Here is a 25948-nt window from a genome sequence, read left to right as displayed (position 1 = left end):
AAATAATACTATGCCAAGGGAGCAACACAAAGGCAGACTTCCTGAGCCTTTTGTGCTCTGTAGTTCCATCCCATAAAAAGAGCAGTGGATTTTTATGCACACCATCCAGATTTGCTTCACTCACCAGCCAAAAAAACAATCTTAATCTATAAAGCGGCTGGTAAAAGTTAAACGTCCACTAGCTATTAAGGGCTGGCTCAGGCCTGCCTTGAACCAGCCCCTAGTTAGGCTGATATAAGCCCTTTCTGTCTCTACGTATCATTTTCTCACATGGATTAATGCAATTTTATTATGTTGAGTTATTCTGTACACACTAATCTATCTATCTGTCCGCCGTTGAGGTGGGGAAGCTCTTGCTGTGAGGCGTCAGTGTTAACCACCACACCACCGTGCCACCCTGCCTAAATAATGATAGACATTTAAACAATGTTTGCATTTTTTTCATTACTATATTCATTTGAGATAATGGAAAATGCCTTTCTTAACTCCCCCAACACAGAATGAAAATGGCATCAAACTACAATGGACTTTTTGATACTTCTAAAATTGCGCAACAATCTTGTGGTCTGTGCAACAAAACTTTTAATATCAGTAGTTCCTGTGCTTGGTGCAAAAATGTAATGTACAGCCTTATACAATAATAGATTAGATTACGTTTTAATGAAACAACACTGCCGTTTGCTTTATCTAATCATCTGAAGTTCACCCCTAGCAAACACAGCCAAACACACCTCTAACCTGTATGCATATGCATTTAAAGGTAGATAACACAGGGAGATACAACGTGGCTAAGTATGCATTCCACTGGATTTACAAAAGTTCACCTCTAAAAGGCATCAGCAGATTTGTACATGTATATCCAGGGAAAGAGGGAAAACATATATTTTCTCATGTACATCTACATTGCAGGAGGGATAAATTAATTTGGTGCAGGAAATCTTAAGATGGACTAACTTTTCAAAATGTTAAATACATATTTTAGAGTGTCACCTGCTCCTAATACTTAATATCCTTGGCATGGTTACAGTAGTCTTCATAATATAGCCCTCAAGAATATCTCTGCAATTAAATGTGACTACTACGTGCAATACAAAAAAGCCATGGTCACACAAAACAACCTTTTTTGTATGCTAAATATCACCTGTGGCTTTTTCAACTGTTCAGGCTGTGCTGTGTGATTACATAATGAAGGACCTGGGTGGCACTTAAGATTCAGGAAATTTAGTCTGAATAATAGTCATTTAAAACCAGGAAAGAACCCTTTTTAAATTTCAAATAATAAGAGCACAAGCTGACAGCATGGAAACAATTTCCCAAACTACAGAGGGGTGAGAAATTACAGAGAGTCTAAATGTAAGGTACCTGGTAATAATACAATTTCTTCATAATGCTCAGCAAATACTGAGCACTTTACAATAGTTTAGCAATGTGGTGGTAAAATGTAATGCACACATATTCAAAATAATAAAGACTACAGGGGCTAAAAATCCAAAGTGACTGAGAAACTAAAACTACGGCCTTGTGATTGTAGGCCTTCATGAACCAGTCAAGTTGCAGTTAGAGTTCACATTAAAGTTCTGTCCAAACTAATATGTAGCAATGACAGTTGACAATGCTTCAAAAAGGCAGTGAATGTTTCTGCAAAAACGCTGTATATTCTAAAACCTGGATGCTTCACATGCATCTTCCCCCCGACCGCACAGAAGATCTATACAATCAGCACAGTTTAAAGGTGGACACCCAAAATTAGTGTCACCAATGTCCAACCAAATGTCTCCCTTTCTGCTCTGAGTTACGATACTCAGTAATGACCAGAAAAGTGTTTTCACAGAACATTGTGATGTCACTGTGAAACTGACCTTTGGGGTCTGTCATTGCTTAATTATTTTATCCTATAAGACATTTACATGTCATTTTGTCACAATTAGCATATGAATTATGGCCAATAACATGTTTTGTGAGGTTGCACTGACCTTGACCTTTGACCACCAAAATCAGTTCCTCATCAAGTCCAAGTGGATATTTGTGCAAAATCTGATGAAACTCCCTCAAGGCTTTCTTGAGATATTTTGTTCATGAGACAAACACAAGGTCATAGTGACCTTGACCTTTGAAAACCAAAATCTAATCAGTTCATCCTTGAGTCCATGTGGACATTCATGCAAAAGTTGAAGAGAATCTCTTAATGCCTTCAGAAGCTATTGCGTTCACAAGAATGACACAAGAACATAAAGTCACATTGAACGTAACCTTTGAGCACCAAAATGTAACCAGTTCAACATTGAGTCTATGTGGATGTATGTAACAAATTTAAGGATCCTGAAATATGGATGGAGAATGGGACAGCAAACAACCCAGAAATATACTGCCTCCAGCAATGGCTTTTATTGGTGCAGATGTACAAAAAAGTATTAAAATCAAACGTGTAGCAATAAATAGCAAAACTGTAGCATTCCCTTTTCATGTCAACTTGCCAACATGAACATGATCAGCTGACCATATAAATACTAATCTGGGTTTAATTAAGTGCCACTAAAAAGCTTAACATAACATATGCCTCTTTCAAAAAATGGCAAAATGGAAAATGAATATAAACTGTTTTATTGAAAGGGAAAAAAGTCATACTGTACAGATTGTAAACCCCTGTGAGGCAATATTCTGATTTCAGTCTAAATAAATAAACTTAACTATTGAACCAAAATTTTGAGACACACCCAAGGCTTAAGGGAAAGCCTCGGAGAATGTTGGTAACCATTTTGTTTTCCAGCAATGATGCCCTTGCCCCAAAAGCTTCTCGGTTAAATTAGCATTCAGTGTTGGCTCACGGGCACGCAATAAACAGGGCCGCTTTTGTTAATTATCCACGGATCTCAGCATTACAAAGAGTGTTCCTACTTGCCTTTGGCTAAATTACCTTCAGATACAGAGGGTAAACTCAAGCTTCAAGGGGAAACAAATGGTAAAGTGTACACAAAAAACATAAACGTGGTGTCTTCAGGAAGCAGATGCCCTAAAACTTGTAGTTTTAGTTTTAACTCTTTTCCTAAATCAACTCTCTCAGCCAAGCAAAAACACACAGTTTTCTCATTTGAATTCTCAAGCAAAGTGGTTTTTATAAAAAATAGATTTGCTTCTTACGTCTGAAAAAGAATACAAAGACTAAAGTTTGTAATGCATCAAAATAATGTGCACGGATATCAGTGAGTTTAGGAGCTGTCATTGTATCCACATGTACAATTCTCTCTCCAGCAACTTAATAGGAGAAGACAGGCCAAAAAACAGAACGCTAAATAACTATTAAGTTTCAGCTTAGCATAAAAGGGCAGTTCATTTAATGAAATTTGTTTGTTGCTGATTTTAATGCAACACAGTACCACACATCAAAACACAGTATATATTCATCTGAATATCATTAGCATTACAAAAGACATCATTGCTTTTTCAGTCACAATTCTTTTACTTCCCTCATGTCATACTGGGTAATTTTGAGCTGCTCGACAAAACCAAAAACATTCGGGCAAAGGCTTGGCAATATCCAGTGATATTACATCCGCTGAGTAGGCATGCAAACCTCTGGCCCCAGCCTGCTAATGTTCAGCAGTGCGACGGACTGATGAAAAGCAGAGAGGGCCACTTCCAAAACGGGTGCATCTTCAGCAACCCATTATCACTGTCTGCAATTTGCTTCAGTGTGACACCAGTTCCAGACGAAGTGTTTGTCCTCTAGACATGCAGGGGCCTCTAGAGTGACTGCCCCCATTCACGGATACCTCCACAATGCATGCTGGAGGTGCTGACAGGCCACTATCTGTTTCAGTGGGAAAGCAGGTCCAGAATGGTCAAAGGAAACTGAACAGAGACGCAGGCTACAGTGACATACGCACCAATATTGCTCTATGATTGCCAATATGACAATATTCTGAATTTAATGCGGGTCATATAAACAGCATACTCTGTTTAAATATTCCAAATTAGGCTGTTTGCCATATTTAGCATTTTTGGATTGAGACATGTGGTATAATTCAGTTTTTAGGAGCATCAATCCGCCAATTCCGAATGTGCATCTCAATTAGGGTTTTTACTGCAGTTTGCGACACACGGCCTTCATACAGTCAGCTCTGTGCGTTGTCATGGAAACACTGTACACATACCAACTTGCCAACAGTTTGCAAGGCTATGGGGTAGAGATGTACACAAAAGAAAATCCTACATTTCTGGTCGCAGAGAGAAACGCACCTTCTTTTAAAAAAAGGTTCCTATACATTTTCATGGACAAAATTTCAAAACTTTTCCATGCCTTTTCAAGGACACATTAATTTTTTTTCTCTTTTTGTGACATTTTTTTAAACATAGAGGATTTAAATTCTATCGAAACATAATTTCAGTCTGTGTGCATACATATGGGGGATGCAGGGATAAAAATTAAGAAATGTACATGATGGAAAATAAAATGTCACACATAAACACATATGTGAGCTACATTATGTCGACACGCTACAAATAATGAATTTGCCAGTATGTTACATTACGTGGCAGATAATTCACGGAAGATTACTGTAACAATATCATTACACACAAAAAAATTCCATTATTATTCCAAAACCTTCACTGATTTTTACTAATTTAATGACTTTTCAACACCTGCAAAATTTTATTGTGAAGTTCCACGACTTTTCCCAGTTTTCCATGAGTGAGGGAGCCTTGTTTAAACATTATGAAAGACTTGAATATCCACAGCTTTTGGGATACGCGCAAATATCATGACACCGCCCTTTTCAAGAAGGTGAAGGAAGGAAAGCGGGAGTATAAAAAGTCCACCACTGTTGGAAAATTGGAAAAAATGCTATTTTGATGCAAAGAAGCAAAATGATAAGCAGTTCCAGCTGTTCTACTTTTCCATATTTTAACTTGAAAAACCACAGTTAGGACACATTCATCAGAGAATGCAGAGCTGCATGTAAACAGGCCTGTTAGTGGTATATTCATTTTCATTAGTCAAGTAAACAGCTTAACAGGAATGCCGTCTTTTTTCGGAATAAGGGCCAAAAAACTGACTATTTTGCGCATGCAAACCTACTCACTGACAGTACCAATACACAGAGCTCAAGAAGCTGCTTTGGTTCAGGTATTTAAGACAAATTCTGTTGACTACAAATATTCAGACTTAACATGAAACTTTTGCCACAAGAAAGAAAAAAATACATCCCAATGAGCGTCCTATTTACTCAGATTGCATGAGGTCAGCCATTGCCAAACCCAGCATGAGGTGTAGAAAGGTTCATTGGTGCCAGACAGTGCTGAGGTGGGTGGTTTCGCCCACTCTGACTCAAGTCTCAATGGTGTCGGCATCATGCCTTGTTGGTCACAGCAGCCCATAATCACAGTGTTTTGTGAAAAACTAAAGGCTAATCAGGGAGGTGGAGAGGAGGGGCTCCACCTGCCCATCAGTCAGTCATGCTCATCCCCTCGGGTGACGGCAACTCTATTGTGGCGAAGTGTGTTTTGCCCAAACAAGCTGCGGCATTGAAAGCTCAGAGAGACACTTTGCGTGTGAGGAGCTGTGTGAGTGTGATGTTCACAAAAGATGACGACATGTTGTGGACAACTCGGATGAGACGCCACGTTTTCCTCTTTTTTTGAAGCAAGGACACTCTGTACTTGTTTGTAAAGGCTCAAGAATATAGAGTTGAAATGAAAAACTCACATACATATAAACTGTTAACATACATGTATGTTGCATGCAATGTTAACATACTTGCTAACCATTAGGAGGAGAATTTTGTAATCAAAGCAGATGATAAAACTATAAATACACTGCAAAAGCATTTTTTATTTTAAATACTTTTAATCTTACTTTTAATTCTCAGGAAAGAATACAGAATAATTTGCCCTCCAGGCATGGACTAATGTAAATCTTTGGCTAAAATAATGTTAATCAGTTTTCAATCATTCCTTAATTTCATCGCACCATGGGACCCCCACGCTTAAAAGAAAAATCAACGCAGCATATTTAACAAAATGCAGATCTCTTTTTCTTTGAGACTGTTACAAAATGGGAATTCTTTTCTTTCAGTACATTTCAGTACATTTCTCTCTTTGTCTCTCACTAACTGAGGAGGGTAAAGCTACATTTGGTGTAGCTGTGTTCTCCGGCGGAGAAAAAAGGAGAGAAAATTTGTCATAAATCGGGAGAAACACAGGAGATTTGTGACTCCGGCAGGAAACCGTAAGAGGATAATTAAAAAACTGGAGTCTCTCAGCAAAATTATGATAGTTGGCAAGTATGGATGTTATCTTCTAAAGCAAAGAACCAAAAATGAAGGCTGTAAAAATTGATTTGTTTTGTGACAGTGCCTATTTTCATCCTTTATGCTAACTGAAGTTAGCTTATGTGTCTTATCTCTGACTCCCAGGTCAGTGGATAACTAATCGAATTTAGTTTCAGAAAAATACATCTACCATTTAAAAACGTTTATGATATTTATGATGTAACTTTTTCGAGTTTATAAATACTCGCTTTGGCTCAGTATATCTTGTGTTACAAATGAACCATTGAAATATAGAAAAATGATTTAAAATAGACACTGAGAAATACCTCTCTTTAGCAGTTTCCAATATTTGTCTAAATTCACTTAGCTGGAGTCATTAAATTTGATAAGGCCGGTTTTATTGACTGCATAAGGAAAGTTGGTATTTTAAGGATTCACATCAATAGGAAAGCTCCGCCGCGTAAAATCAACACCCTACAAGCACTTTATTAGACTGCTGCTGCTGCCTGCCAACTCGCTCTTATAAATGAATCGCCTCCAGCTCCACGTCCATCTACTCTGGTAAGTTTGCCCTGCACATTTAAATGTTTGCACACTCCACTATGATTGAAATGTTAATATATTTAAACAACGTCAATAACTACAACACAAACAACTGTTTTGGAAACCTTCAACTGGATACAACATTAACCCTTTGAAACCTGGAGTCACTTTCTTTGTGCTGCTTTCAGCTGCCTTTCATGAGAACTTAAACGTTGAGCAAAAAAGGCACAAATTCGTTCAAAAACATGGGGAAAATGCCATCTGTAGATTATTTTTCGTTTAGAAAAATTACAACAAAAAAACAGCTAGGGCAAAATCTCTGTATAATTACCATAATTATATAGTTTAAATGATTTTTTACAGGATGACTACAATGTTGTTTCTCTTTCTTTCTCCTTTTACTAATTTCTGTGTCATTTCTTCAGTTGCTCATTGCCTTCTTCCCATGTTTTTGAAAGAATGTTTTGTTACAGGAATTGTTATATTTTTAATGCACTTTTTCCAGGTCACTTCCTTCTTTATATGTCTTTCCTTTTTTCTTAGATATCATGTTCAGTTGAATTTTTTTGTACTTTCTACAAATTTCTTGCTAATTTTTGGTTCATTTTCTTCTTTTGTTTCTTCCAATGTTTTTCAGAGAAATCAAGCTCAGGTTTCAAATGATTAATACAAGAACTTGGACTTCATCAATGTCACTTTGGCAATACACTATGCTTGTGTAAAGCACAATCTTGGCCAAACTCATCATTTAAGTGATATAAGATAATGAATAAAGACGCCGTTAAACTCCAACACTGATGCCAAAGCATTCCTACAAGAACGGTAAATTTAAAAACACACAGAGCAAAATCAACAACAAAAGATATTATTGGAAACCAACATCCTCGTATCTATGCCTGAATAACCGTTTGCCTGGCATCAGTGTTTGCTCTTGCTTCCCCTCAGGCATTATCTTGGGGGTATATAATAGGTGGATTTACCCTTCATGACTCTATCAGAGGAAAGCATCTGTCTTCCGTCTGAGGCCGCAAGAGATCCATTTGTACAGTTTGAAATGGATTGGCACCCCGTGGTTGACAAAGACAAAAGCCTTTAAAGAAATTAACTATTTAACAGGCCTGTCTAGTTAAATATTCATTTTAATCCAGCACAGACAGAGAGAGACACCCATCGAGTCCTTTTCGTGCCACCTCGCTGGGCAATTAAAAGGGAATTTCCATTCCTTCTCCCAGGCTGAACTAGCAGCTTGATGGAGACCATGAAAACAAAAAAACTCACACTATCAATGGCAAAGATCAGCTTGCTCTTTTGTTTTAACTAAGCTGTTGGAAAACAAGATCTCAAGAGCAGCATCTGCACTGAGGAAGGGATCTTTTGTTAAATCGCCCATTTGGCTAAGCCTCTGATGTGTTTGACCGTTAACTTTAAAAAGCACCCAACAACAATAAAAAAAAAGAAGGCACAAACACAATCCTTTGACAGACACAACATGTTTAAAAATTCAATTACAGCACACAGCCAGTGGAACTAATATGACAAGCTCTGATACTTTTACAACTCCATCTGTCTTTGGATGCTTTTGAAGATTTCCACGAGAGAAAAACAAACACAGTACCCCACCAATATAGGGTTTGTTTTGAAGGTAGCCACTGCAATTCATCAAATGGACTCTGGTATGAGGATGGTGGGGGGTAATTCTCAAACAGAATGAAAATAAATTGCACAAAAAGGATAGCCATGTCATCATGCCAGGGGTATTCAATGGCACCCGTTTGAAACCATATCTTCTGTCACTTTTTCTCAGCAGGGAACCGACACAAATCCAGTGATGGAAGGGTTTCATTTTCTTTGAAGAGCACAATGGTTGGTGGGGTTTTAGCAGCTATGAGGTCTTGTTACAACTAATGATCCTCTCAAGAGGTACCCTGTTATATGAAGTACAATAAGAAGAGTCCCATCCAGGAAAATTGTTGTGGCAGCCTTGACTGCTGGGGCACAGCAATTCTGCCGCCAACCCAGCCTGAGGTAGACTACAACCACCTACTGCGCCGCTGATGGGCCGCCATCTACATCAGGAGTCTGTCTAAGGCAGTCCAAAAAAATATTGGTGTTGTCGAGGACAGACGAGAATCACTGTTGGAACAGCAGACCATCTTAGAGGTTAATGGAGTACATGAAAAAGAATAAATAGCTAGATTTGAACCCCTTTTACACTGCCTGGTCAAAGCGAGAATGACTGCTGTAATTCCATATAAAAGGTACAAATGAAAATAGGGGGGACAGAGTTGTCTCGCCTCTGAGCTGGCAGCAAAGGCAGTAAAGGCCGTGACAAACCAACGCCTAAAGGCAAACACTGCTGTGGCACACACCTTACTCTCCACGCCTCTTTTTCTTCTGCAACGCCAGTATGCTATCTAAAATCACTGTTTTTTTGGTTCTATAGTGAAAGGCAAAGCCCCTCAAATCAAGGGTCTTTAATTCATCCCTATTGCAGGATCTCTGTTAAAGATAAAACACTGACATACAGACACCTTTGGTAAATTTACTGGTCATGTAGAGATTTATACTAAATCTTAATAAGAAACATACAATTAACCACAGCAAATGGACTCAATAACAATCTTCCAAATGTGCTCACTTTGTGTCTCGGTACATTTCTGGTAATGATTCTCCCTTTGCATGCAAATGACAACTTTAAAATGCACTGGAAGGAGAATTTTTATGAAAACCTGATTGGTGGTTTTACATTATCCCATTATTACCTATTCTTGGCGCATGTTTTACAAACAAAATTTTTGCCATCGTAATAATCTGAAGGATGTTATAATCACATTGAGCATTTTACAAATAGGGGCTTTGGAAATGATGACTTTATTGAAGTCAATGCTGACATGTTTGATTACTTTATGACCACTAAAAATGGAGGAATGTGCGCAAGAGGGGCTACAATTACTACATTGTTCATCTGATGTGGACATAAACAGCCTCATATAAAGCTGACAGTCAGCGTTTAAATTTCAGAGTCAGTGTTTCATTTTAAATCAGACATGCTGACATAAATATGTCACAGCCCGAATACATATGCATGCACAATTTTAATGTGGTGATGTTGAACACTTTAACTGAGGATGATTTGAGGACTTTCGCCAATACCAGTTTGAATTTGCATTTACAGATTCATATATTACACGAGATGTGCCTCAAGGGGGGATTCAATATGTAAAATATGTACAAACATGATAAACAAGATGACTGCCACAGCAAACAATATAAAGATGGTAGCGATAATGACAATAACAAGCCTGTATTGTAATAGCATGTGCTTGAAATACTACAGTATGGCATCATTAGATTGTAAGGAGCTTGATAACGCTTTTAAAGCTGAAAGAAAGAGCTTCCACTAAATTTAGTGGCTTCATATGATGGCACTGCATTGTGTGAGATTAAATAATATATGAGTGCTATCAATTTTCTTTATTCTGCTAATTTAAAGCTTCTGCGCCAAGCTGTAGAAATCATTTAAATCCCTATGAAAATGGTCATCAGAGACATATCTGTATATCACTTTGGTGCAAACAGTGGATACTCTGCTGTCACAGTTTACAGTCACTCTTTGAAACATGGGGAGATTGGCTGGATTTATTTCAAAAACGGCAAGTTAAGAAAGATGATCAAGAAATTTGCAAAAAATGACAAAAGAAAATTACCTGCAATTTAGAAAAAAAAATAAGAAAAGAAGGCTTAAAATTTGTAGTGATTCTGTAAACATATTTTTTTTAATATATAATGATGATAATTTTAAATATAGTTCTCTGGACATTTTTTTCTATCTTAAAAAACAAACAAAAAAAAAACACCTCTAAGTCTTTTTTGCAATTCGCAGAACATTCCTGGCCAAGTTGCTAATTGCCTTTTCCCCCATGTTTCTGAAAGAAATCACTTGATAAAGATGCTTGAATTCGCTGCAAGGAAAGCAATGTCGATCCAGGGTTTAAAGGGTTAAAAGAACCACACTTTAAACTGTAAAAAAGGTAGAAACAGTATTTTATCCTGATAAAAAAGTAAATCAAACACATTTTCATAATGTACTGATCACTGTCTGCATAACATATCCCGCGCTGACCAAGATGCGCACAGATGGAGGCATGCAGAAGGGTAAATAATGCATGCCTGCACAGGACGAGCGAGAAGGGCGTAGCTTGAAGTGGGAAAAGAGGATGAGGCTGGGGGCTTGTGGGGGCTCGCTTCTGCGTGCCAGCCTCAGACAGCTCACCGCAGGAGAGACACAGACACAAAAGAAAACTAACTGTCATGGTCACGAAAGCAGAAATGACACTCGGCAGCCACAAAACAAGCCAGCTTGAATTTTCATCAAAACAAACACGCGAGCTGACATAGTGTGACTTACACTATAGCCGCTGTCAAAATAGCCGAGCGGTTCTTATTTGACAGTAAAAGGCCATACTGGGTCTTGTTTACACTGCTGGGGACCTCAGACTTCCCCGGGGTCTTTCAGGCTCCAGCCTGAAACTCTCGTCTGACCCAATTATCCAATTAGTTGAAGTAGTGGCCAGACTGGAAGGTGATGACGGCTGGAACACCTGTGGAGGCTGTGCCTGGTGTGGGGCCCATGGGTCCTGACGACCAGACCAAACAGAGCTTTTTTTTACTAACGTTAGCTGGGATTCTGTCCAGCAGGAACACAGAGAAGTCTGTAGCCAAACTGTTGGTGAGACTTTAAGCAAGCTGAGCGACTTCTCTCAGAGTAAGCTCCCGACTGTTTTAAGTATTTCACCAAAATAAAGAGGTTCATTAATAGGACATCTCTGCAAGATACAAATACTTCAGAAACTGGTGCTGCATGATTAAGGAAAACAAAAAATGGATGCTTTTGCTAAATATGTAGAAAACCTAAAAATACCAGAAGGCACTGTGCTGTACCGGACATATAAACAATCCCTCTGAAGGGTGACAAAATGTGGACTGGTCCGTATTGCCTTCCAAGGCATGTTTTCTTTATATATCAGCAAAAATTACAGCATTTATCAGAGCCAGAAACTGTAAAAACAGAAATTACCGTTGGATTTTCAAATTCTTGATGGTCCTTGAAGAAAACATGTTTTATTATACAGGTTTGTGAAACAAATTTTCAAGACTTTTCTGACTCTTTCGGGGTATATTTAGTTTTCCAAAACCTTTCCAGGCCTGAAAATTGTTATTTGAAAATTCCATGACTTTTTTCAGGTTTTTCATAACCGAATGAGCCCTTAAATAGGCAGTGCAGCAACATAATCTTAAATTTATATTTGATCAGCACTGCCTAGTTTTGCTGTTTAATCGGATTTCGGTTCGAGTTTGAGGGAGTCTCGTAAACCAGCTCTTTGTGTCCGCGGTGGCTGTATGGGTGGCGGGCGATATGAAAATGCTGAAGTACAGTCTGTAGCTCAAACAACAGCTCAAGAAAAAGTGAAACTTTACGTGGGTGGAGGATGCATGTCTAGGCACTGGTTAGACAGAGCAAAGTTTACCACAGGTCATCTCCACATACTACCATTATCGTTTTGATAGAAAACCGGTTGACGATTGGTGTCTGTTTAAGTGTCTCTTTGATGTCAGTCTAAGCAGCAACACAGAGGTGTTAGCAAAACATAACATGCTAACAAAGTTCATAATTGTCGACTCATCAGAGCTACTTGAACTGGAAGCTCAAATAATTACACCCTTTTGCTGCTGGAGCTGACTGTCCTCTCTGATTGTAACAGACATGACAGCATTAAGTCTTTTGACTGTGGTGAGAAACTCTAGACGCTGAAATGCCATTGTTACGTGACTCCAACTGCTTACACCCTTCCGTCAGTTTCCTAAATAGAGTAACATTTTACAAGGAAACCACAACGTTTCTTTTTGCCCTACGGGCACTTCCCAGTGGGACAAAGAGCAGCCTTGGCTCTTGACAGCTCCACTGAAGGTCTCACTGCCACTTCCAAGAGCCAAAGCATTTTTCTCCTCCCTCAAGGCATTTTCCTCCTTTCCTCAAGGTAATTCGACAGTTGTGTGGTCGCATACTTGCACACTCCTCTGCCTCTTTAGATGCAGAGCATTAAGGGATTAGGTCCAAGCGGCAGAATCCATAGGAAGTGATCTCCACAAAGGTCTTTCTCTGCTTTGATTTGTTTGTGAAGCTTGTGTTTGATTTTTCATATAAAAAGACATCAAGCTTTGATCGCGACTAACCACACTAATGGTGAAGCATTAATTTTACAAGATGAAAGGGAATACGAATAAAAAAAAAAAAACAATCAAAACTGGCAGCAGATCTGAAAGTGGGATGTTTTTTCCCCCACCATTTTTTCTGTTCAGGATTATGAAAAACAAACGGATGACCCAAGTGTTGAGATCAGTTACACACAGGTGAGGGTGTGTCTTTGACAAAAAGAGCCGGCAGAGTGTGTCAGTCCACTGCAAAGAGTACCGCCACAGTGGCAATTATGTGTCACATATGACAACCCTTATGCTTCTGTGTGTATAATTACACCGCAGAAAATGACATTCTTCTCCAAACAAAGCAGGACTGACAGCTTCTGTTACATCCTACGTAGAAAGACACATTCTTTCCATACCAGACAAGCACACAAATAAGTTTGTGTTCCTAATGATGTTTATTCTTTCAACCAGCTTTTAAATGAAAAATGTGCCCTGGCAGGACTTTGTCAGATACTTCAAAGTCAGCCTCACTGCAGGACAGGTGGCTAATTTGTCTGAAACAATAATCCCATCTCCATATCTTGCCAATTAAGACCACGATGACACGCAAAACGTCTCAACAGAGAACAAGGCATGAGGGAGCAGAGCGACTCGGGTGAAGGCTCGGGCTCGCATACCAGCTACTCGCCACAAAAAAGGAGCTCTTGGCCTCAAACAGAGTAAGCGCTGATGAATTTCAGGCTGAGATGCACACGGGACCATTTGTGAAAACAGAGAGAAATGTTGAAGTAATATTTCAACATAATCTCTTCACAGTTTATTGTATACTGATCTATAGAAACCATGTGAAGCATTCCCAAAATGCTATACATTCTACCATAAAGCCCCTTTTTACCCACACGCAGGGTTTCCAACACATTTGTTTATTTGTGGCGACTCACCACAACATCAGCACTTGCTACCAAATATAAATGTCTTCACACTACGGTTTTTGACTGGTCGACGATGTTTTAATGAATAGAACTAAAAAAGTAAGCTGGAAACATTGCTGTCCCGCATAATACTGGCATATTTTTCCAAATTCTGTTATTTAATACTTTTAAATTTCAAAAAATGCCAAAATTGACCTGCTTTTCAAAAAAAATGTGTCTTATACAAAAGCCCTGGAAAACACAACCCTATCTACAATTTCCAAACTGACAGACTTAAAGTATTTCCTGCAGGTTTTAACACACACTTATCTAATTTGCAACTAGGATTTGGGCTGAATCTGCTCTGTAATTCACCTTTGCCCACGCTTCACCTTCACTGTAGGTTTGAAACTAGACCTGACTGGAGGAGGCCGAGAGAGCGAGGCACCGAAAGGAAAATGACATTGTTTCGATGAAATCTGAAGCCATGTCGTATCCTAACCTCAGGCTGGGTTAGTGGGAGAAAATGAAGACTGACAGGACTGATGTGAGGGTGGGCCCGCAGATAAAGGGTCTCCCAGGGTACGGACAGCGGCAGCCGCCTCTTACATCACTCAGCGCTCTATGAACGTCTCGGAGCTCGAGTCTAGGCTACTCTCTGAGGAGACGGGACATTTTTCAAATACCTGAAGGGTATTTACACACCTGCTCAGTGTGAGGTAAAGGCGAACGGCTCTGTTTCAGGCCACTGGAGAGACAATACAATTTTAACCTGTGCGATGGACTGATTGACACTATTCAGACCCAACTACAAAAACTAAAGTGTGTAAATATTTGCCCACTCGTATCCATACATGTAACTCCCCTGGGGTGACACACAGGTGTTGTCAGACTGTACTTATAATCAGGGTTTATACTTTTTTTTTTACCAATAAAGTTCCATGATTTCCATTTCCTTGATACAGTTTGTTTTTTACAAAATCCCTTGACTTTTCCAAAACTTTGAGGGTGTATTTAGTTTTCCCAAACTTTTCTAGGCCTCAAAATTGCTATTTGTAACTTCCATGACTTTTCCAGGTTTTTCATGACCATATGAACCCTGCATATTACAGAATGTGAGTCCAGGTCTAAGATGAGCAGCGTCAGTACAACTTAAGCTTTTTATATTGTTGTAAAACAATGACGACAGCATTTGCAACGTTGTTGTTGAGGGCAGGAGGTGAGCCCCAAGGGCAGGAACCTGCAGTGTAATCAAAGCTTTTGCCAAATTACAGGCCCAAGACACTACTAAGCAGAGTTCAATGTGGGGCTGAGGGAGGGGTCACCCATTATACTAATATTCTTAAGTCACGGAGCAAATTCCTTTGTAAAACGTCAACACTAGACAGCATACGGAGGCCCTACTTATTCTAGGCATGCTAAGTGTCTAAGCACACTAGTTCACCTTCCTTTATAGCTCAGAAAAAAGCTTTCGGCGGGGAAATAATAACAGCATTAAAGTCAACTCAATGCATTTTTGAGATGCGTAGCAAAAGAGGAATGCAGTGTGGGTCAGAAAGGGGATGTGCCAGCTTCTTCAGCATTTTCTAGAACACAGGCATCAGTATAGGAAAACTGGGGATGTCTGTCAACAAGCATGCTCGTGTTTGTATAACATGTCAACAAAAAATGTATTACGCATTATAAGACCAACAGATATGTTGCCAGCACTGAGACAAGTTCTCATCGCTTTTTATTCCAAAAGGAAATTGGTGCTTAAAAAATAAACAGATTAGAGACCAAAAACATCTGTACGATTTACTGCAATCCTTTAAACAGTTACAAAAGCCATGTGTTTAAGATTTCCCTTAATAGGATCTTTGTAGTTTGTGTAAAATGAATGACTGACTACAACTAAATTACTCAGAGTTACCAGGTTATTAAATGCACCTGTATAATGCTGCAGTAAGTTCCTTCTTTGTGAGGCTTTTTGCAAGACAAAAAAAAAAACAACCAAAAAACACACAGCTAAACTAAACACACACTCACACACACGCATGGATATACACAATGAAAGAATCACACACTGCTGTGTTTGGCTTCTTTTTGAGGATGACTGACCTGGTTGATTGAGTTGGCAGTACAAGAGGCGAGGCCTGTTCCCAGAGAAGACACGAAGAAGAGTACGGGGTCAAAGGGCACTGGAGCCATTGCAAAGCCGGCTGCCGCACTCGTAACCACCAGAGCTAAAATCACCAAAAAGAAGAAAAGAACAAATTGAAACAGGAATTTGAAAGTGTCCTTATTTAAGTGTTACTTTATGTAACGGGTAAAGAACAGTGTCAATGCTTTGCTTCTGTGGAAGTTTGATTCAATTTGTTTGCTTGAAAATAAATCACTCATTTAACAATAATCCTTTTGCTATTCAGCTGACTGTGATCTCATTTAAAATTTTTTATTATTTTCATTTATTGTAACTGTGTTGTTTTAATTGCTTTTGATTGGTAAGATTATTTCATTTTCTTCTTTTTGTGCACTTACTTGTATTCTTGTGTAATGTATATTTCTCGACGTCTTTGTAAATGAGAGCTTGCTGTCAATGATCCATCGAGAGTAAATATAGATTGAATGAGACACCAGTGTTTCCCCTACTATTATATTGACACCCCCCCCCCATTTCTGTTGCATTTCGTGGTGTGTAATCTGCATGGACAGACGTTTAAATTGCACAAATATGCTCCTGTAAATGTGATTTGAATTTGTAAACCATATCTACCTTCACCAAAGCTCCCAGTCTGTCCGGAGCTTGCCTATTTTGCATATTTTCAGAGATGTATGAAATTCTGTACGTACTTTTGGGTAATTATTTGCATGTATGAACCTTCCTATGTGAATGGTTCATATTTTACAACAATAAAAAGATGCCAACCTGTGAGTTTTATTTTGGCCAGCTTTGCGTAGACCTGTGGCAAATCAGCCACATCAATCTTCATCTGCTTCCACTGTCTGTCTAGACGGGCCTCCCTCGCCTCCTCCGTCTCCACCTGGACATGAGGCGTCTCAACCGAAGTCCCAGCCGCACCGGACACAGCATCTTTCTGTGCTGCAGCATCTTCTGTATCCGGCTTCAAGGTGGATATTCCTGGCTGTGCTTTACTGGCGACATCCTCTGGTGGTGAAACTGTATCTGTGACCACAGGATCAATAGTCGATATCCTCTGCACCTGTCTTTCAACGCTGTCATCTCTCTCATCCACAATGGTCAGGGAAGGTGCCGGTTTTGGGATGGCACGCTGGTGAAGCTCACTGTTGTTCTTTGCTACATACTGAAAGGAAATCCGTGCACAATTTACAGGATTATTTACAGATATAACCATGAAACTGGCTGCAGACTTCTACAACAAAAACAAGACAAAACAAAAAACAGGTATCAAGGTGTGATGAAGGAAATGTTTTAATACAAGTACCAAAACATTGGAGGGGAAACTGAAATTCAAATAAAAACAAGTATATACTGGATGAAGTAAAAGATACCTGGCGTTTCAGGAAGTTGAGGTGCTGGTACGTCAGCCAGTTTGATGGATCTCTTCTGTAGAGCTGAATAAGGCTGCGAGCTGTCTGGTTGCATTGAGGAACTGTTTGAACTAGTTTCTGTTTCACGCTTGCACCAACCAAACCTACGAGAAATGTAAAATACAATGTTTAGCCATAAAATATAAAAACTGCATGTCACACAAACAAGGGGGCATAAAATGAAAGCATGATTGAACACTAAAGGTTAAAGGTTCAGTGTGTAAAATTTAAGGTCATTTAGAGGTGAGACTCCTGTATGCAAAGCCTGAGAACTACAGTGGCCAACATTAAAACACAAATGGCTCTATACAGAGCCAGTTTTTGGTTAGTCCAGTCTGGGCTATTGTAGAACAGCATGGTGAACTTCATTGGTGAGGAGCCACTATGTATATGAAAAGCTCATTCTATGGAGACAAAAACACAATGATTCATATTATGAGGTGATAAAATTATGTGTAAAATTGATAAAAACATAGTTATGAGTATGATATTCCCTTTCTACAAATAAATTACCCCAAACCCTACACACTGGACCTTTAAGATAAATTTTTTCCATTGCACTGACCTTCTCAAACCTATTCTTCATCTTAGATTAAGACTAATATAAATAAGTACTGCATTTGTACTGTAAATTTGGTGATTTTGAATGTTTGTGATTCACTGAAAGATTAAATTTTGTTTTATGCAGGGCTCCCACACATTTTCATGGACAAAATTTCAAAACCTTTCCATTACTTTTCAAGCAACATCAATAATAATAAAAACAAATAAAACTTTTGTTTTTCAACCATATCAGAATCAAACTCTTTTCTAACATAATTTCAGCTAGCTGCCAAACATAAAGGGAGAAATGAGTAAGAAATGAATGTGATGGTAAACAAAACATTGTCACACATAAAATGACAAGTTGACTTTTTAGAAATGTGATTCGCACAGGACAGTAACGTGAGAAACAAATGATGATTTTCTGAAAAATTATACATTACTGTAAACTGAACTGATATAAAGAAGTTATAATTAACACAAACATAAACATCTACAGCAGAAATTGCAACATACACGTTCATGCAATAGTAATATTAATTAAAAAAACACCATATATAATAGTAAACAGGGACCATTTTTTAGCAGAGAGCACTTTTTGTTGATATTGCTTACATACTTTTAAGGTGTTGAATGTAGTACTTTTACTTGTACTCGAGTATTTCCCCTGCGTATTATTAATAATAATAGTAATATATCATTAACATTACGTATCCTATTTACTGAGTAAGATATTGCTCTGATATAATAACATGTGGTAACGTTACCAAACACGTCTGTGTTGTGGTTAGCGTTGTTATTACACAGCTGTGTCATATAACCGTTATAAATGGCACATAACACACTATTAAACCCTCGCTTTTCGCGTTGTTGAATAACACGCAGTTACAGCAACATATCTATAACGTTGTCCTTAAGAAACCCGCCAGCTATTTGCTAATTTTGGTCTCTGCAGACGCGGTTGACTTCTATCTAAGGTCACTGTTAGCTTCACGCCAAACATCTCAGCTGCTAACGGGATAGCTAAATGCTACGCTAACAGCTAGCTTCCGCCTTAGCTTCAACGGCTGTTTACAGCACGCGAAACTTAAAAATGACTTTCAACTACATCGCTGTGTTAAACGAAACATTACATTTCACCTCGAGTTACCTGACAGTCTGCTACATGGCGTTTTATACATTTTCTCGAATCATTAAGCCGGCTTCAGCTCCGAGCCCTTCACATGCAGCGAGCCGCCATTATGACCTCGTTAGGTAAGGAGAAACACTTCCGGGGACGACGCGCAAAACGTCAACTAGTCCTCGCGCTGCAGATTATTACCTTTAACAAGTGGCAAATGAACACAAAAAAACATAAAAAAAAGAAATAAATAAAATAAATAAAAATAATATGTCATACTTATATTGCCATACTGTGCGTAATATTGATAATGATAATAATAATGATTATTGTCGTTATATTATATATAATACAGTATAACATAATACTATATTATATTTTTATTGTATTATATTATATTATATTATATTATATTATATTATATTATATTATATTATATTATTATATTATATTATATTATATTATATCACTTTATGTATTATTCTATACCCATACTATACTGTTTTTTTTACAAATATATTTGATGCTCTATTGTAATTTAGCCTATGTTCTTCTTTCACCTTGTACTATATCTCATAGCCCATACATCACAATTTACCCAACAGAATTTACTCTTTACTATATTATGTTATATGTGCTGATTATTGCATCATATTCTAGCATATATGATATTGATGTCACATCTGTGTATTAATACAAAGTTCTATTATTTAATAATTTCCTAAGTAATGCAATTTTTTGTCTCCATATGTTCTTGTACAGTTTTTCTATTTCTTTTTCTATTCTTGTTATATTTTAGTTTTTATGTACCTCTTATTATTTATCTTTTACTTTCCCTATATCTGTACTACTACTGTCTTTGTGCTAATGTAACAACCAAATGTCCCCTCTGGGAAACAGTGAAAGTGGATCTTATCTAAAACTGCCTTTAATAACTATTAATCGCATTTAATTTGGAATATTTTATGTTTTGTTTTGTTTTTAAATAACAAAACAAAATAGCTGGTATTCATCAAGGGAATAGAATTTATTTCACTGATTTAACAGACTTAAATATTGTTTTGCACTATAGTTTTAAAAGAAGAAGCAAATGTATTTCCAAACACCAGTTGGAGTTGTATTTTTTTCAGTACTCAGGTTACTGGAGAACCTCTGTCACTGAGCAATAAATCTGAGCTGAAGACGGGATTCATTTAATTCAAAATTGCCGTCTAATTCAATGTCTGGCCTTTTGCCTCCTGCCCTTGTACGTCCTCTGCCTGGCCCCGCTGTTTGGTCTGTTATTTATGTGTATGATCATCTCGTTGGCCCTGGCTGCCACGGCCAACAAGATGGAAACCTTCTGATTAATACCCTCTCCACTGCTTTCACTTTGCAGCCTGGCTTTATTCAAACAAAGATAATGAAACAGTATGATTGTCTGTTTGGGCGCAGTGTTTCATTTCCTCCAACAAAAACATTTTACAGACGCAGGAGGGCGATTATTATTATTCTGCTCTGACTGTCGAGGTCATATTCAATAAAAAGACAAAAAAAACATTCCTTCTTGTTTATTTGCAAAAGAAATTTAAGGTGATCCAATGTTGTGTTTGTCATGTGGTGTGTGGCTCATTATTCAGTATTAAATGTAGACAGAATCATACACTCTTAAGACTAAAGGTGCTAACCAGAACCATATAGGACTCTTTGGTTAGTTCCAATAGGAGAACCACCTTTAATTCCTGGTAGAACCTTTGCAACCTTTGTTACAACCTTCGTAAAGGGTTCTTTATATATTATATCTAGGAACCTTGTTAGAGGGTTTTTACCAGGGAACCCAACATTAAGGGTTATACCTAGAACCATCTGTTAAAGGTTTGACCTAGAACCTTCTAACCGGAACTTTTTCACCTTTTAAGGGCACTACCAAGAACCCACCAAGGGGGTTCTACTAAGAGACCCTTGTATGTGCCAAGGGTTTAATTTAGAACCCATTTAGGGGATTCTATAAGAACACACAGGCTTTGCTGTCTCTTTCTGCTAAATCAAAGTGCTGAATCAGCTGGAAAAAAGGGCAACAAGGGCCGATAATCAGGAAATGGTGTGCAGGACACCCCGCAAAAACTAGGCCGACAGATGCTCACCAATGACATTACATTGGCAGATGGTTGACAATTGGCTTGGTGTGTCAGGGCCTTTAGTCTTACCAAAAAAACTCCTGAATAACCCTTTATTTAAACAAAAAGGGTTCTTCAAAAGCAAATGATTCTGGGTGAAAACTAAGTCCTTCAGGAGGAAGCCCTTTAGTATCCTTATTTCTAAGAGTGTGGTATGCGTCATTTGTTTTATGAACGGTCGCGGTGTAAATATAAAAAAATCACAGGTGTTGTCTATGGACTCAAATCCCGCTGCAATCCGAGCTGAGCATCCAATTCTCCTGATTCATCTCACTCATTCCACTCTACTGCCGGCTCCTCCTCTCTCGCTTAGATGACATGGTGTAATCTTCATGCACCATCAAGATGCAGAGGATAGTGAACGCCAACAACACGCACAAGGCCATTCGAGATCCTGCACAAGAGCACGTTTATTACAGGAGATAACCATTGTGCGCTGTTCAACAAGATTTCATTCTGCTCTGACCCCGGTCAACCTCTTTAGCTTTGCTTTTAACGTGAGTGCTGAAAAGATGGTTTATTGCTTGGTTTTACGCTGTAATATTTATTTCCAGGGTGCACTGTTATACAGTTTCAATGTTCCATGTTTTTCTTCGTTTTGCTGCAGAAATACAGCCTCTGAGTGTGGGATCAGACCTGCCAAGTTTATGGCTGTGCAGGGCACTGCGTCAAACCATAATCTTTTGTATAGCAATCTGGAGGCTACCACGACATGACTGACATCCTTAACAGAATGTCAGGGCCTCACATTAACAAGCAGGCTCATTCATGAGGATGCGGCCGCCCCCCCCGCTCTGGACTGAAATGGAATAATATTTGTTTATTGCATCAAGGAATAGTTTAGCCCCTGCCAATGAATGTGAGTTGGCATCCCTCAGGGGAATCAAATCCAAGGATCGAGCCCTCCTCAGCCCTCCGACTGACCATTACTCTGGCAGCTCGGGTTTATGCATTTTGACTATATAATTTGGTGTTTTATTCATGTGTTCATTACCAGCATATCTTTAATTTAAAGGCGGAAAATGCAATTTGTTTTTTGAGGATTTGTGGTGAAGTACCACAAGACAAACTGACACCTTCTTATCTACACTGTAAAATTAGTCTTACTTTAAAAAGAAAAAACGTTTCCAAGATTTATAGACGTAAGATCACCTTGTGAGTTTACAGTGTAGTATTTCTTGAGCTGTTCTCTGAACGTCAGGAAGCTCCACTTGTTTAGATAATTGCACGATGCACTCCAGTGAGTACAGACAAAGCCAAACATGCTTTTAAAGCCTTCTGCCCATAAGGTGGACCAAAAGACAGGAACCTGAGTAACAGATGGACAAAGCAGAGTGAAATGGCTCGGTAACAATAGGAGGAGTTTGTGAGGCTCTGGGGCCTTTCAGAGGATCTTTACAGTTATTCTACCTCTGTCGGTGGTCTCAGTGTGAGGGCCTTTTGTCACGCTGCTTTCACTGAAAGCTGAAAAAAAAATGAAATGGCTGTAAACATCTTCTCCAGAGAGGAACAAAGAAAACAAAAGGAGTCAGGGCTTGTATTGTGTGAGGATGATGACATGTAGTTTATCAGAGTAGAAGCAGGGCTGAGGTCAGACAGGAAAAAGTGGTTTCTAGCTGCAGGAAGGTTTGAAAATTATAATCGTTAAAAAATAACTGATACCAACTTTGATATGTTTAGGCTGGGAATAGTTATAGTGTTTCCAAAATGATGTTTTCTAGCAGCGGTGCTGACGTGTGTGCGTTTTATTTTGCGGCGCCATAAGATATTTAGCATGTCCGCTGACTTGAGAAGGGTTTTAGACACACACAGGGTTGGTTACAGAAACCATAAAACCTGTATCTACCAGACCAAATCACAACACAGATTTCAGTGCCTCATTTCAGTGCCAGACTGTGTGTGTTTCAAGTTTAAATTGTAATTCAAAAAAGCAGTTCTTTAACATCGTCGGCCGATTATTGGAGCCGATATTTGGTATTTTGATGATTATCTGTATTTTATTTTAATGAAGAAAAGTAGAAAAAGTGCAAAGAAAGTGTCTGCATGGGAGGAACTTTTACTTTGCAAAACACCAGGGAGCTATTTTTATTTGTTCATTTTTTTTTTAATTTAACTGACAATATAAAAAAAGTTGGTGGGAATTTGCTTTACATGATATTGAAAGTTTCAGTTTTGATTAAACATTTGCTAAAGGCATTTAAACAAAGTTTTGTGTTGGAGTTGTTATATTCCAAATTCCAAATATTAACAAAAAGATTTAAATTTTTACTGTAAATGCACATCGGTTCCAAATATCGGTTATCGGTCTCATTAACCACTAATAATCAGTATCAGTATTGTTACTGAAAAATCAATATTGGTCAACCCTACAGTGAATATTCAGTGTGAGCTGCTCTTCGTCATTTAAGTCATTTTAGCGGCACATAGAGAAACTCTCTTGCATGTTTTGCGTCATCTGACTGATTCATCTGATTGGCCTTCAAGCTTTTAAGAACGAAGATCAGCTGATAATGAACAGAAAATCGGAGCATCATTATCTGTTTTTATTTTTTATAATCCTTGTGTTGTTCCAACTCTGGCCGCTTAAAGTTGAGATACTGAGTATTTGCAAAAGGAGAGACAATTACAAAGCAGCAGCGCAGTGCCTCCGCTGAACACACTCAGGGAAAACATTTATTTCTAATAAATGAAGACTGTAGTAATATAAAGATATGACTGTGCTTTATTTCACAAAATAACTCTTACAATTCTTTGTTATCTTAACTAAATGGCTTCAAAATAACATATTTTACTTTCACGACAAACACAAATAATCCTGAAGTGGAAAGCAGATGTCAGTAAGATTGATGGTGTAGCGGAGTGTTAGGATCTGTGGCTGTCTGGTTTACTGTGAAGTTGGTGTGGAGAGAGGAAAACAGGTCTCTTTAGCAATTTGAAAGGTGCAGGAATTTACTTCGTTTTCTATTTAAAACACAGCTCTCTGGCACTTAGTGGTGAAAAGGTGACATGCTGAATCAATTGAAGGTAGAATGGGCCCCAGGTTGTGTAAGCAAAGTGCTGAGGGGTCATTAATAGGCATCAATAAGAAGGGCCCTGTTACTCCATTCAAACAGCCTGCTGCTCACATATGGCCCTCGCAAAATGGCCAAATCATTTTTTAAGCTAGTTTTACATGTCGTCTCACACCGGGAAACGCAGCAAGCGCCTATAATGAGACACCCCCCCCTCCCAGGAAGCCCCCAATAAATGGCGTAGTCGAATAACAGAGGCCTCCCAGACCTGTCATCGCCCCAGTTCATCTGCTCTGATTTACAAGTGCTGTCCCAGTGGCTTTAGTGCCATCCCTAATCCCACAGGGATGACCATCTGAACGGCCGTGGAGTTAGACCTTCTAAAAAAACAGAAAGAGGCAGACAGGCCGCATAACTCGGAGCAGAAACAGATGCAGAGACGCTCTCCTGTTTATAATTGATTTTCAAGGTCAACATCTTGTTGTCATAGTTTGTCTAATGAGGCCCTGGCTGGCGCCCTGTCGCTCGTCAACCACAGGGTGTCTTATGAAGCAGCCGACAGCCACCCTACCCCCACTGGGATGGCACCACGCTGGAATACTGACATCACCGGTGGAATTTCCCTGTGGGACAGACTCTTGTTCTCTTTTAAAACCCCACCAGACTTCTTTTTAAAGATATTTTAAGTCAGGAAGCATCCAAAGCCTTTCAGAAGAGAACTGTTGTCCTCTCCCAGCTGCCGTCCGGAGGCCTGCCCGCTTTCCACGGACAGCAGGTATCATCAGACCCCTATGGCCGCCAGTGTTTATGTCTGAGATCACGGGTGTCTTTGTGGGCCTCCGAGGCTAAGCTTCTAATTGGCCATGGCTCATCCATCACACACTGCAACCCCTTTCACCCAAAGTCTCATCCAAACAGCAAAGAGGAATGAGACCCATGGAATGGACTGTATGCCTCCCAAAGGCCTAAAAGTAGGTTTTGGGAGGGGCAAGTGGTTTGTGAGAAAACCACACTTATTCCAAGCTGATGTCAAGCAGTGTTTGCATCTGTCCTTTGTCTTTACTGACAAGTATAGACCACTTCTCCCTAACATTAAACGGGCACTTCACCCAAAAATCTGAAATACGAATTTTTCGTCTAACCTATAGTGTGATTTATCTATCCAAATTGTTCTGCTGTGAGTTGCCAAATGTTGGAGATATCGGCCAGAGAGATGTCTGCCTTCTCTCCAATGTAACGCAAACAGATGGCACTCTTCTTGGGGTGCCCAAAGTGCAAGAAAATACATGTGAAAATCTCAACAGCATTGTTTCTTTCTAAAGATCATGACATGATTACTCAAGGCAAACTATAGACCTTTGTGTGAGCAGTTTCATTCGCCAACTGAGGTTGAGCACCAAACTCCATACTTTTAATGATACCAACCAATTTACGCTGGTACTACAGAATAATGATTCACGCTAAATCCAACTGTGCCAAATGTCGGCACTTCAGGGCACTTCTGTCAACCCTGCAGCTCGATCAAAAATTATATTTTTGCAAAGAGAAAGAAAGTACAACAAAAGCTACTGTGGGGTATTGGCACCTAATTCCAGATATCAAAACCAATACAGGATCAAATGTAAAGTACCGAACCACA

The 25948-nt window shown here is 38.9% G+C and overlaps 1 protein-coding gene across 1 annotated transcript in view; it reads right to left on the bottom strand.

Annotated features, from left to right (window-relative positions):
- Positions 1-19268, bottom strand: part of LOC121959169 (protoheme IX farnesyltransferase, mitochondrial) — a 44607-nt gene extending 25339 nt beyond the window's left edge. The window contains exons 1-4 of the mRNA XM_042508380.1: positions 19173-19268; positions 17441-17583; positions 16836-17232; positions 16028-16152 (exon numbers count right to left, since the gene is read on the bottom strand). Of these exons, the coding sequence (XP_042364314.1) occupies positions 16028-16152; positions 16836-17232; positions 17441-17583; positions 19173-19203 (696 nt within the window). The 5' untranslated portion in view covers positions 19204-19268. The remainder of the gene's footprint in view (positions 1-16027; positions 16153-16835; positions 17233-17440; positions 17584-19172) is intronic.
- Between the last annotated feature and the right edge of the window lie 6680 nt (positions 19269-25948).

Source organism: Plectropomus leopardus, chromosome 19 (assembly GCF_008729295.1).
Source record: "Plectropomus leopardus isolate mb chromosome 19, YSFRI_Pleo_2.0, whole genome shotgun sequence".
Lineage (NCBI taxonomy): Eukaryota > Metazoa > Chordata > Actinopteri > Perciformes > Serranidae > Plectropomus > Plectropomus leopardus.
The sequence above is the reverse complement of the archived record's forward strand: the minus strand, read 5'-3'. Positions and strand labels throughout refer to the sequence as shown.